This window comes from Polyodon spathula, chromosome 8 (assembly GCF_017654505.1).
Source record: "Polyodon spathula isolate WHYD16114869_AA chromosome 8, ASM1765450v1, whole genome shotgun sequence".
Lineage (NCBI taxonomy): Eukaryota > Metazoa > Chordata > Actinopteri > Acipenseriformes > Polyodontidae > Polyodon > Polyodon spathula.
In genome coordinates this window covers 50404153-50418485 of record NC_054541.1, presented here as the reverse complement: position 1 = coordinate 50418485, position 14333 = coordinate 50404153, and the positions used below count along the sequence as shown (strand labels likewise).

The following is a 14333-nucleotide window of genomic DNA, read 5'->3' as shown; positions in this document are numbered from 1 at the left end:
CGAGATGATGAACAGGGCTGTAGAGCTGGAACTCCATTCCAGTGCTACGAGATGATGAACAGGGCTGTAGAGCTGGAACTCCATTCCAGTGCTACGAGATGATGAACAGGGCTGTAGAGCTGGAACTCCATTCCAGTGCTACGAGATGATGAACAGGGCTGTAGAGCTGGAACTCCATTCCAGTGCTACGAGATGATGAACAGGGCTGTAGAGCTGGAACTCCATTCCAGTGCTACGAGATGATGAACAGGGCTGTAGAGCTGGAACTCCATTCCAGTGCTACGAGATGATGAACAGGGCTGTAGAGCTGGAACTCCATTCCAGTGCTACGAGATGATGAACAGGGCTGTAGAGCTGGAACTCCATTCCAGTGCTACGAGATGATGAACAGGGCTGTAGAGCTGGAACTCCATTCCAGTGCTATGAGATGATAAACAGGGCTGTAGAGCTGGAACTCACATTATAGACACATGACTCGCATCTCCAGCACAGCTGTCTGATTGTTAGTAGTCCTCTTGATGCAACGAAGAGAGCATTACAAATTACAACTTTAAGAAGAAGACAGTAACAGTGCATCGACTACAACTGTAGACACAATCACAAACAAAGCTCTCCTATGTGGACTCTTCTCAGCTGTGTTGAAACTTGGCTCAGACATCATCGCTCTGCCACTGAAGCACAGTAAACATGTTAATGTAGATAGATGTTTACTTTTTACTGTAATTCAAATTATAACTGTAACTGTAATTAAACAAAATAGCATTGGAATGCGGTGTAGCTCAGTCTATACTTCAGTCTGCAGCTTGTGTGTCTGTTCCTCTCTGGGTCCCGTGCTCACAGCTCAGTCTGTGTCTCTGTTCCTCTCTCACTGTGTGTCCCGTGCTCACAGCTTGCCGCTGCGTTTCTGGGTGAATATCCTGAAGAACCCTCACTTCATCTTTGACGTGCACGTGCATGAGATGGTGGACGCCTCGCTGTCCGTCATCGCGCAGACCTTCATGGACGCCTGCACCAAGAGTGAGCACAAGCTGAGCAGGGTGAGTGCGAAGTCAGACGGGCTCGCGTCCTCTCGGTGTGTGTGTGTGTGTCTATTCCATAACTACTGGAAGGCAGTGTGAGTGAAATCACACCTGGTCCAGTCACAGTCAAGTTTAAGTATTCTCAGTTTTTAACTGCATTGTTTATTGTGTGCAAGAGGAGTAGAGTGGTATTCAGGAAGGAGAGCACTCATACTTGCACTTCAGTGCTCCTCTGTACTTCTTGCTTTGATTTCACTATCTAGCCTCCCCCCCCACTGTGCAGCTGTTTATTCATTCTGATCTCCATTCGATTCCATTCTCAGTTGTTTACACACAGTTCTTCAATTTCGTTTTCTCAGGATTCACCAAGTAACAAGTTGCTCTATGCAAAGGAGATCTCCACGTACAAGAAAATGGTGGATGAGTAAGTGTCACCCCTTTTTGTTCTGTTGAACACCACACAGTAATAGTCTGTTCTGTAGCAGACACCATGCCTTTGCACCTGCTCCCACACTGGAAGCTATTAACCCAAATGGAACTGTGTTAACATGCATTTGTGTCATGACCAGTTCATAGTAATATTAAACCAGTCAAGCAAACTGATATAAGAAACTTCTTGTGAAATGTTGTGCTGTGCTGTGCAGGGAGATGGTGGGTGATGCTTGACGTGGGACCTCTGCTCCAGCACTGCTGGTTCAACCTGTTACTCACAAGCTCTCTCTCTCTCTCTCTCTCTCTCTCTCTCTCTCTCTCTGTCACAGCTACTATAAAGGAATCCGACAGATGGTGCAAGTAAGCGACCAGGACATGAACACGCATTTAGCCGAGGTTTCCAGGGTAAGTCCTGCCTGCCTTCTTTCAAAGCTGTTTAAATATCGGCCTGTAGTGACGTCTCCAGACCAGGAAGCTGACTGACACACACACACACACAGTGTGTATATATAGTGACAGGACGGCTTGTGGATTAGCAATAAGTGAATCAATCTGGAGACGGTCACGTTCTACACAAGAGGTTTTAGTGTGCGTGGCCACCAGTTTCCGACCACACATTCTCATGAGCTGTCTGGCAGAGAAGAGCTGCTAACACTGCCTCTGCCAGACCACATTTAAACTATGCAAAGATACATTTAAATACTTTTAAAATCATATCACAACAATAAACCATTCCTTTTTTAAATAAACACAACATAAAACATTAACCAGCAGGGCTTTGCCCTGCCCCTAATTTACACAAAGCGATCTGCTCTGCCATACACACACACACACACACACACACACACACAGTATGACATCATGGCTTTGAGGCATATATATTACACTGTCGGTTACTTGTTCAACCCCAGGGGCAGCACTGCATTTTCCACTCAATTTATGTGTACTTTCAATAATATAAATATTTAATAAACCAAAACATCTGTACGGACAACAGTGTTTAACGCAACAGTTTGAGAACGTGGAGTGTGCCTGTCCCGACTGGCAGTGAAGAGCTGGAGCACTCCTGCCTCTCCCATGTCTTTATGATTCTGACTCCTGCCTCTCCCGTGTCTTCATGATCCTGACTCCTGCCTCTCCCGTGTCTTTATGATCCTGACTCTTGCCTCTCCTGTGTCTTCATGATCCTGACTCCTGCCTCTCCCGTGTCTTCATGATCCTGACTCCTGCCTCTCCCGTGTCTTCATGATCCTGACTCCTGCCTCTCCCGTGTCTTCATGATCCTGACTCCTGCCTCTCCCTTGCCTTCTCTGACTCCTGCCTGTCCCGTGTCTTCTCTCCTGTCCTCATGATCCTGATCCTGACCTGACTCCTGCCTCTCCTGTGTCTTCATGATCCTGACTCCTGCCTCTCCCGTGTCTTCGTGATCCTGACTCCTGCCTCTCCCGTGTCTTCATGATCCTGACTCCTGCCTCTCCCGTGTCTTCATGATCCTGACTCCTGCCTCTCCCGTGTCTTCATGATCCTGACTCCTGCCTCTCCCGTGTCTTCATGATCCTGACTCCTGCCTCTCCCGTGTCTTCATGATCCTGACTCCTGCCTCTCCCGTGTCTTCATGATCCTGACTCCTGCCTCTCCCGTGTCTTCATGATCCTGACTCCTGCCTCTCCCGTGTCTTCGTGATCCTGACTCCTGCCTCTCCCGTGTCTTCGTGATCCTGACTCCTGCCTCTCCCGTGTCTTCGTGATCCTGACTCCTGCCTCTCCCGTGTCTTCGTGATCCTGACTCCTGCCTCTCCCGTGTCTTCGTGATCCTGACTCCTGCCTCTCCCGTGTCTTCGTGATCCTGACTCCTGCCTCTCCCGTGTCTTCGTGATCCTGACTCCTGCCTCTCCCGTGTCTTCGTGATCCTGACTCCTGCCTCTCCCGTGTCTTCGTGATCCTGACTCCTGCCTCTCCCGTGTCTTCGTGATCCTGACTCCTGCCTCTCCCGTGTCTTCGTGATCCTGACTCCTGCCTCTCCCGTGTCTTCGTGATCCTGACTCCTGCCTCTCCCGTGTCTTCGTGATCCTGACTCCTGCCTCTCCCGTGTCTTCGTGATCCTGACTCCTGCCTCTCCCGTGTCTTCGTGATCCTGACTCCTGCCTCTCCCGTGTCTTCGTGATCCTGACTCCTGCCTCTCCCGTGTCTTCGTGATCCTGACTCCTGCCTCTCCCGTGTCTTCATGATCCTGACTCCTGCCTCTCCCGTGTCTTCATGATCCTGACTCCTGCCTCTCCCGTGTCTTCGTGATCCTGACTCCTGCCTCTCCCGTGTCTTCGTGATCCTGACTCCTGCCTCTCCCGTGTCTTCGTGATCCTGACTCCTGCCTCTCCTCTGTCTTCGTGATTCTGACTCCTGCCTCTCCTCTGTCTTCGTGATTCTGACTCCTGCCTCTCCTGTGTCTTCGTGATTCTGACTCCTGCCTCTCCTGTGTCTTCGTGATTCTGACTCCTGCCTCTCCTGTGTCTTCGTGATCCTGACTCCTGCCTCTCCTGTGTCTTCGTGATCCTGACTCCTGCCTCTCCCGTGTCTTCATGATCCTGACTCCTGCCTCTCCCGTGTCTTCGTGATCCTGACTCCTGCCTCTCCCGTGTCTTCATGATCCTGACTCCTGCCTCTCCCGTGTCTTCGTGATCCTGACTCCCGCCTCTCCCGTGTCTTCATGATCCTGACTCCCGCCTCTCCCGTGTCTTCATGATCCTGACTCCTGCCTCTCCCGTGTCTTCGTGATCCTGACTCCTGCCTCTCCCGTGTCTTCATGATCCTGACTCCTGCCTCTCCCGTGTCTTCGTGATTCTGACTCCTGCCTCTCCTGTGCCTCTCATGTGTCTTCTGACTCTCTGCCTCTCCCTGTGTCTTCGTGATCCTGACTCCTGCCTCTCCCGTGTCTTCGTGATCCTGACTCCTGCCTCTCCCGTGTCTTCGTGATCCTGACTCCTGCCTCTCCCGTGTCTTCGTGATCCTGACTCCTGCCTCTCCCGTGTCTTCGTGATCCTGACTCCTGCCTCTCCCGTGTCTTCGTGATCCTGACTCCTGCCTCTCCCGTGTCTTCGTGATCCTGACTCCTGCCTCTCCCGACTGTCTCTCCTGTGTCTTCATGATCCTGACTCCTGCCTCTCCTCGTGTGTCTTCATGATCCTGACTCCTGCCTCTCCCGTGTCTTCGTGATCCTGACTCCTGCCTCTCCCGTGTCTTCATGATCCTGACTCCTGCCTCTCCTTTCCTGTGTCTTCCCGTGATCCTGACTCCTGCCTCTCCCGTGTCTTCGTGATCCTGACTCCTGCCTCTCCCGTGTCTTCGTGATTCTGACTCCTGCCTCTCCCGTGTCTTCGTGATCCTGACTCCTGCCTCTCCTGTGTCTTCGTGATCCTGACTCCTGCCTCTCCCGTGTCTTCGTGATCCTGACTCCTGCCTCTCCTGTGTCTTCGTGATCCTGACTCCTGCCTCTCCCGTGTCTTCGTGATTCTGACTCCTGCCTCTCCCGTGTCTTCGTGATCCTGACTCCTGCCTCTCCTGTGTCTTCATGATTCTGACTCCTGCCTCTCCCGTGTCTTCATGATCCTGACTCCTGCCTCTCCCGTGTCTTCATGATCCTGACTCCTGCCTCTCCCGTGTCTTCGTGATCCTGACTCCTGCCTCTCCCGTGTCTTCATGATCCTGACTCCTGCCTCTCCTGTGTCTTCATGATTCTGACTCCTGCCTCTCCCTCTCCCGTGTCTTCATGATCTGACTGACTCCTGCCTCTCCTGTGTCTTCATGATTCTGACTCCTGCCTCTCTGACTCTTGCCTCTCCTGTGTCTTCATGATTCTGACTCCCCCCTCTCCCGTGTCTTCATGATCCTGACTCCTGCCTCTCCCGTGTCTTCGTGATTCTGACTCCTGCCTCTCCCGTGTCTTCGTGATCCTGACTCCTGCCTCTCCCGTGTCTTCATGATCCTGACTCCTGCCTCTCCCGTGTCTTCGTGATCCTGACTCCTGCCTCTCCCGTGTCTTCGTGATCCTGACTCCTGCCTCTCCCGTGTCTTCGTGATCCTGACTCCTGCCTCTCCCGTGTCTTCGTGATCCTGACTCCTGCCTCTCCCGTGTCTTCGTGATCCTGACTCCTGCCTCTCCCGTGTCTTCGTGATCCTGACTCCTGCCTCTCCCGTGTCTTCGTGATCCTGACTCCTGCCTCTCCCGTGTCTTCGTGATCCTGACTCCTGCCTCTCCCGTGTCTTCATGATCCTGACTCCTGCCTCTCCCGTGTCTTCGTGATCCTGACTCCTGCCTCTCCCGTGTCTTCGTGATCCTGACTCCTGCCTCTCCCGTGTCTTCGTGATCCTGACTCCTGCCTCTCCCGTGTCTTCGTGATCCTGACTCCTGCCTCTCCCGTGTCTTCGTGATCCTGACTCCTGCCTCTCCCGTGTCTTCGTGATCCTGACTCCTGCCTCTCCCGTGTCTTCGTGATCCTGACTCCTGCCTCTCCCGTGTCTTCATGATCCTGACTCCTGCCTCTCCCGTGTCTTCATGATCCTGACTCCTGCCTCTCCTGTGTCTTCATGATTCTGACTCCTGCCTCTCTGACCGTGTCTTCGTGATCCTGACTCCTGCCTCTCCCGTGTCTTCATGATCCTGACTCCTGCCTCTCCCGTGTCTTCATGATCCTGACTCCTGCCTCTCCCGTGTCTTCGTGATCCTGACTCCTGCCTCTCCCGTGTCTTCGTGATCCTGACTCCTGCCTCTCCCGTGTCTTCGTGATCCTGACTCCTGCCTCTCCCGTGTCTTCGTGATCCTGACTCCTGCCTCTCCCGTGTCTTCGTGATCCTGACTCCTGCCTCTCCCGTGTCTTCGTGATCCTGACTCCTGCCTCTCCCGTGTCTTCGTGATCCTGACTCCTGCCTCTCCCGTGTCTTCGTGATCCTGACTCCTGCCTCTCCCGTGTCTTCGTGATCCTGACTCCTGCCTCTCCCGTGTCTTCATGATCCTGACTCCTGCCTCTCCCGTGTCTTCGTGATCCTGACTCCTGCCTCTCCCGTGTCTTCGTGATCCTGACTCCTGCCTCTCCTGTGTCTTCATGATCCTGACTCCTGCCTCTCCCGTGTCTTCATGATCCTGACTCCTGCCTCTCCTGTGTCTTCATGATCCTGACTCCTGCCTCTCCCGTGTCTTCGTGATCCTGACTCCTGCCTCTCCCGTGTCTTCGTGATCCTGACTCCTGCCTCTCCCGTGTCTTCGTGATCCTGACTCCTGCCTCTCCCGTGTCTTCATGATCCTGACTCCCGCCTCTCCCGTGTCTTCTGACTCCTGCCTCTCCCGTGTCTTCGTGATCCTGACTCCTCTGACTCTTGCCTCTCTGTGTCTTCATGATCCCGTGTCTCTCCGTGTCTTCGTGATCCTGACTCCTGCCTCTCCCGTGTCTTCGTGATCCTGACTCCTGCCTCTCCCGTGTCTTCGTGATCCTGACTCCTGCCTCTCCCGTGTCTTCGTGATCCTGACTCCTGCCTCTCCCGTGTCTTCGTGATCCTGACTCCTGCCTCTCCCGTGTCTTCATGATCCTGACTCCTGCCTCTCCCGTGTCTTCATGATCCTGACTCCCGCCTCTCCCGTGTCTTCATGATCCTGACTCCCGCCTCTCCCGTGTCTTCATGATCCTGACTCCCGCCTCTCCCGTGTCTTCATGATCCTGACTCCTGCCTCTCCCGTGTCTTCATGATTCTGACTCCTGCCTCTCCCGTGTCTTCATGTGATTCATGATCCTGACTCCTGCCTCTCCCGTGTCTTCATGATCCTGACTCCTGCCTCTCCCGTGTCTTCGTGATCCTGACTCCTGCCTCTCCCGTGTCTTCGTGATTCTGACTCCTGCCTCTCCCGTGTCTTCGTGATCCTGACTCCTGCCTCTCCCGTGTCTTCGTGATCCTGACTCCTGCCTCTCCCGTGTCTTCGTGATCCTGACTCCTGCCTCTCCCGTGTCTTCGTGATCCTGACTCCTGCCTCTCCCGTGTCTTCGTGATCCTGACTCCTGCCTCTCCCGTGTCTTCGTGATCCTGACTCCTGCCTCTCCCGTGTCTTCGTGATCCTGACTCCTGCCTCTCCCGTGTCTTCGTGACCCTGACTCCTGCCTCTCCCGTGTCTTCGTGACCCTGACTCCTGCCTCTCCCGTGTCTTCGTGACCCTGACTCCTGCCTCTCCTCTGTCTTCGTGATCCTGACTCCTGCCTCTCCTGTGTCTTTCAGGCTCACACGGACCAGCTCAACACACAGGTAGCTCTGCATCAGCTCTACCGGTATGCCAGCAAGTACTATGATGAGGTAGGTGGTTCTGGGGGCTGCACTGGCTGCCTGCTAAACTGCTGCAGTTGGACTGGTTTTGAGATTTCATAGGGTTAGGGTTCCAGGGGAACCCTCTGTCTCTCCTCAATGTGTCTGCCTACCCCTCTGGAACCCTCTGTCTGTCCTCAATGTGTCTGCCTACCCCTCTGAAACCCTCTGTCTCTCAATGTGTCTGCCTACCCCTCTGGAACCCTCTGTCTCTCCTCAATGTGTCTGTCTACCCCTCTGGAACCCTCTGTCTCTCCTCAATGTGTCTGCCTACCCCTCTGGAACCCTCTGTCTCTCCTCAGTGTGTCTGCCTACCCCTCTGGAACCCTCTGTCTCTCCTCAGTGTGTCTGCCTACCCCTCTGGAACCCTCTGTCTCTCAATGTGTCTGCCTACCCCTCTGGAACCCTCTGTCTCCCTCAATGTGTCTGCCTACCCCTCTGGAACCCTCTGTCTCTCAATGTGTCTGCCTACCCCTCTGGAACCCTCTGTCTCTCCTCAATGTGTCTGCCTACCCCTCTGGAACCCTCTGTCTCCCTCAATGTGTCTGCCTACCCCTCTGGAACCCTCTGTCTCTCCTCAATGTGTCTGCCTACCCCTCTGGAACCCTCTGTCTCCCTCAATGTGTCTGCCTACCCCTCTGAAACCCTCTGTCTCCCTCAATGTGTCTGCCTACCCCTCTGGAACCCTCTGTCTCTCCTCAATGTGTCTGCCTACCCCTCTGGAACCCTCTGTCTCTCAATGTGTCTGCCTACCCCTCTGGAACCCTCTGTCTCTCCTCAATGTGTCTGCCTACCCCTCTGGAACCCTCTGTCTCTCCTCAATGTGTCTGCCTACCCCTCTGGAACCCTCTGTCTCTCCTCAATGTGTCTGCCTACCCCTCTGGAACCCTCTGTCTCTCAATGTGTCTGCCTACCCTTCTGGAACCCTCTGTCTCTCAATGTGTCTGCCTACCCTTCTGGAACCCTCTGTCTCTCCTCAATGATGATTGATAAGGGGCTCTATCTCTGGAGCTGGTTACAAACCCCTCTGTCTCTCCTCAATGATGATTGATAAGGAGCTCTATCTCTGGAGCTGGTTACAAACCCCTCTGTCTCTCCTCAATGATGATTGATAAGGAGCTCTTTCTCTGGAGCTGGTTACAAACCCCTCTGTCTCTCCTCAATGATGATTGATAAGGGGCTCTATCTCTGGAGCTGGTTACAAACCCCTCTGTCTCTCCTCAATGATGATTGATAAGGAGCTCTATCTCTGGAGCTGGTTACAAACCCCTCTGTCTCTCCTCAATGATGATTGATAAGGAGCTCTATCTCTGGAGCTGGTTACAAACCCCTCTGTCTCTCCTCAATGATGATTGATAAGGAGCTCTTTCTCTGGAGCTGGTTACAAACCCCTCTGTCTCTCCTCAATGATGATTGATAAGGAGCTCTTTCTCTGGAGCTGGTTACAAACCCCTCTGTCTCTCCTGCAGATCATCAATTCCCTGGAGGAGGACCCAGCGACTCAGAACAAGCAGCTCACCGTGAGGCTCCAGCAGATAGCGGCCGCTTTGGAAAACAAAGTGACGGACCTCTAACCTCTCCTGGGGGGGGGGGGGGTGGGGTGGGGTGGGGGTGGGGGGGGGGGGGGGGGGGGGTCAGATAGTCTTTTGTTGAATTTTTTCCTCTGTAGAAAAAACAAATTGTATTATATATTTTTATCATGCGTTTCTTTTTTTTAATTCGCAGAAATGGCCAGTTTTTTTTATTTTTTTTATTTTTTATATAAAGTCTGTGTCCCACGCAACACAGCACTGACTGTCCAGGATGTGAAAGTGTAATCTTCAGAGCGGTGGAGTCAGACTCCCAGCGAACCACTCCAGACCGCTGAGGGTCTTTAAATTATTTTAAAAGTGTGCAGACAGAAAAGATTGACACCCGGTCACATCAGAATATAAGCGAAGATGCTGTTCAGTGAAATGGAATATGTTCTTCCATGAAATTGATGAATCTGTTGTGTACCAGTGTAGTTTTATTCTGTTTAAAATGTCAGTGCGTGTTTGTCATGGGAGTGTAGGCCAAGTCTGTACAATTATCACCAATTTGGGGAGGGGGAGGGTGGGGCGGTGGTAAATTGATCTACTGTTACATTTTCTTGAGCCATAACCCCATTTTTAATAGAAGATGAAGCACATCCATTCAGCTGCAAGAAAAGAATGCCTCTGAATGCAGTCTGGGTGCACTTGCACTACCACACTGCAAAACTAACAGACTTCGGATCTGGGGCCATGCAAGATTTCTTATAAATGTTCAAATGAACTTTTATTATAAAAAAATGTTAGCAGTGCACTGGTGTTGTTTTCCCAAAAGAGCCAGCTTCCCAGCGTTCGGGTGTGTTTAGCATGCCTTTGTCAAGGGAAAGGGTGAAAACACGGTGGAGGATGGTTAACTACACTCGCTCACCACTTTCTCCATCTGTTCGTGTTTGAGTGTTTGAGTTGCCTCTCCTCTGGTGCAGTGCTGCGGGGTGGACAGAAGCAAGGCTTGATTTCTTACAAGCATTGATCGGTTTGAATTGAAAAGGAGTGAAATGTAATCAAGTTGATTTTATTAGAGGAATACTGCTTGTGATGTTCAGTTGTTTTAAATGTTACTGCAGTAACACTGAATGCTTCAGCTGTGTTCTAATAGGTACGTGCTGTGTTAGTACTGGATAGAGAAAGCATAGTGCTAATGTATACTAGACTGAGGGTATGAAACTGCTTTATCAAATTCAAGGAATAAGCATCTGCCCATTGAAAATATTAACCACTTCCTGTAACGGTACAGAATCTGTATATATGTATTTTAATAAGAAGTCTGTATGTCACTCAGTTCTTCTTTGTGCTTTCGGTACTGGAGTTTGAATGTAATTCGGATTAAGAACGCTAGTCTGATCTGCTCAACCAGTGTTACTTCTGTATTGCTCTCGTGTTTGAATGTGCTTTTCCCTGGCGACACCTCTGGAAATGGAGAGGAAACACAATGTGAATGGGCTGGAAGCATTGTTGCTGAAATTCCAGTTCCAATGCTGTTTTGTTCAATTCCAGTTCCAATGCTGTTTTGTTCAATTCCAGTTCCAATGCTGTTTTGTTCAATTCCAGTTCCAATGCTGTTTTGTTCAATTCCAGTTCCAATGCTGTTTTGTTCAATTCCAGTTCCAATGATGCTGCAGTAATTACATTTATAATTACAATTACACTGAAAAGTAACAAACAGCTCCACACATTAACCTGTTACTTGATGTACCCTAAATAAGCAGCACTAATCACAGGTACAAATACACACACTTACTGTATAAAACTCGGGGTCACCAGAAGTGGTTGCTAGTACAAGAATAATGATTGAATGACAAATAAATGCGCTATTGAACTGTAACGGATCAATTATACAAGTGTGCCAAGGTCCAACTGCATTGTAATTGCGATAAATTGTGAATCGCACCATTCCAGTGTAACTCAGCCCAGGTCTGGTAGACTGGTTATTTGCATCAACTCCTCCAGTACTGACAGCGCTCTGCAAGGCTGACTGCCTGCCTGCCTTCCATTGCCAAAGTGTGCCTTAATAAAACAGCAGCAGTGTCTGAATCAGGAGCACAGAAACACCCAACATGATGAAAGAGCAACACCTCAGCAAGAGCCCTGCACCACTGCGTGTGATCAACGAATCATTCTACATGCGCTCAGAACCGGGGCGGAGCTCCAATCACTGACGCATTTTTCATTACAGTGATTTAAAAAAAGAAAAGAGGAGAGCGGTTTTCTTAGTGAATCTCCTGCCCTGGTGGTGGTCTTTGTTGTTTTTTGATTTCTCGATGTTGGGGGCTGGTATGGTTGTTGCACTGTTTTGTGTTGTGTGTGAAATATAGCTGTGCTCCTGTGCTCTGCAAAGATCAGCTTCTTACTGCTGTGCAGTCAATTGTTTGTTTTAAAATGACATGGTTTTATTTCTACGGCTTCTTTCATACCTATGAGCTGTTTGTATATCCTTCTGCCCCCTGCTCCCGTGTGAGACTCTGCTGTTCAGTCCTGTCCACCACTGAAGGCAGAAGCTCTCTGTTAATTGATGTGCGTTCCTTTGCTGGTTGTGATCCAGCGTACCTGTGGTGTTGTGGGTTTTCTCTGTGTGCCTAGCTGCTTCCTTAAGCCCTGTGCTTTCGCTGAGGCACGCTGACATGCTCACCAAGACATAGAGCATCCAAACTGCTTCACTTTCTACATGAGAGAATTGTAGGAGAACAGAAATGACTGCAGCATGTACACCACTAGTCTTAGAAACTTCAGCGATAGCCGGAACGCTCTGCAGGACTCATTAAACCACTAACAGCTTCTAAAAATAAAAAAGTAAAGCAAACCCTGGCTGTGTCTGTGTTGTAGCATTTAAGCCAAAAAGGGTTAGACTCCTACCGAAAATAGGCAGTGGACTCTATAGGGTTACCCAATGTGGAGCAACAGTGGGCATTTTCATATGTGGAAGTGGAGCCCTGTGGATTCTTCACAGTTACAGTGCCAGTGCAGTAAATTTTACATCTAAAAAGATGAAGCAGTTGATCTGTAGATATTATTTGGGGAGCCTGGGTCTGTGAAAAAGCATACATTTAATTGGATGGGAAAATTGTTTTGCAAGTCAAAATTTATACTATATCAAGATTGGAACTAAGTTTTTCGGCTACCAGTAAATCAGTATAGTATTTGGAATTAACAGTGAAACATGTTAAACTGTAAATGTTACTAATCTCTCTTTGGGTAGATTTTGTAAGGAAGGTTCCCAGCCCAGAATAAAGAAAAGGAGACTCTCGCTCTAAACTTGGAGGGCTGTCCTTGCCTGTTCTTGAGAAATATTAGTTGGTGCAATACTGGATTTTCAAAGGTGTTAATGCCAGACATACTCGCATGAAACCGTCTGGAAAATGCTCTGATAATTCACTGTCCCAACTGTACCCCCCCCCCACCCCCCCCAAAAAAAAGTTAAACATTCACTAAATCTTAGGGTTACACAATTATTATTTAAAACTGGAGAACAAAGATATTTCATCCACAAAATAGAGAAAGCTTGCTCACAAAAAATTGAAAAAAGAAAAAGACATTTCAAAATCGGACAAAATAGCAGATCACAAATGAAAAATAACACCACAAAAAGTATGTGCTACAATAAAGAATGAAGGCTTTATATTCTAAACTAGTAGAGACCAGTGTGTGCTGGCTTTATAAACACTGCTAGGACATTAAACAACTTTCACTTTGTATTCTTTCAAAATTATTCAGCAAAGTGAGAGATCTTGCTCGGGAGCCAGGATCGATGAGGGAGGCAGTGCTTGTTAGTTGTGTGCTGGACAAAAATTCAAAGGGCTTATTAATAGGGGCATGCTAGAGACTGTCAAATTCAGACAGCAAAATAATCTCTTATACAATGACATTAGAAATGTGTGCAGCAAAGGAGAAGCCATACTAAAGGGGGATTTCAACTTCCCCCATATAAAATAGGAAAAACCTGTGGGGAGCATGACAGACGAAGTTGAAATGGTAGACGACACAAAAATAGGAGTGGCAAACACCGTTGCAGCAGCAAAGGTCATTCAAAATGATCTAGACAAGATTCAGAACTGGGCAGACACATGGCAAATGACATTTAATGTAGAAAAGTGTAAGGTACTGCACGCAGGAAATAAAAATGTGAATTATAAATATCATATGGGAGATACTGAAATTGGAGAAGGAATCTATGAAAAAGACTTAGGAGTTTTTGTTGACTCAGAAATGTCTTCATCTAGACAATGTGGGGAAGCTATAATAAAGGCTAACAAGATAATCAGATATATAGTGAAAAGTGTTGAATTTAAATCAAGGGAAGTAATGTTAAAACTGTACAATGCATTAGTAACACCTCTTCTAGAATATTGTGTTCAGTTCTGGTCATCTCGTTACAAAAAGGATATTGCTGCTCTAGAAAGAGTGCAAAGAAGAGCGACCAGAATTATTCCAGGGTTAAAAGGCATGTCATGCAGACAGGCTCAAAGAATTGAATCTACCGTCTTGAACAAGGAAGACGACGCGGTGATCTGATTCAAGTATTCTGAATTCTAAAAGGTATTTATGTTGTTGATCTAAGGGACTTTTTGGACCTGAAAAAAACAAGGACTAGGGGTCACAAATGGAGATTAGACAAATGGGCATTCAGAACAGAAAACAGGAGGCATTTTTTTACACAGAGAATCGTGAGGGTCTGGAACCAACTCCCAAGTAATGTTGTTGAAGCTGACACCCTGGGATCCTTCAAGAAGCTGCTTGATGAGATTCTGGGATCAATAAGCTACTAACAACCAAACGAGCAAGATGGGCCGAATGGCCTCCTCTTGCTTGTAAACTTTCTTATGTTTTCATGTTCGAGTCAGGAGTGGCTTAACTAAATTAACTTATGTTGTTGTTATTATTATGTGATAACATTCTGTAATTATTTTTATTTATATATACACACACACACACACACACACACACACACACACAGTATGTATCGCCTCCAATAAAACACC

General features: G+C 49.0%; 1 protein-coding gene across 1 annotated transcript in view; it reads left to right on the top strand.

Moving 5' to 3' along the window:
* The window catches only part of LOC121320126 (plexin-B2-like), a 97884-nt gene extending 88497 nt beyond the window's left edge, over positions 1-9387 (top strand). Inside the window, exons 32-36 of the mRNA XM_041258385.1 lie at positions 890-1037; positions 1379-1443; positions 1781-1856; positions 7706-7780; positions 9259-9387. Of these exons, the coding sequence (XP_041114319.1) occupies positions 890-1037; positions 1379-1443; positions 1781-1856; positions 7706-7780; positions 9259-9363 (469 nt within the window). The 3' untranslated portion in view covers positions 9364-9387. The remainder of the gene's footprint in view (positions 1-889; positions 1038-1378; positions 1444-1780; positions 1857-7705; positions 7781-9258) is intronic.
* The last annotated feature ends 4946 nt before the right edge of the window (positions 9388-14333 follow it).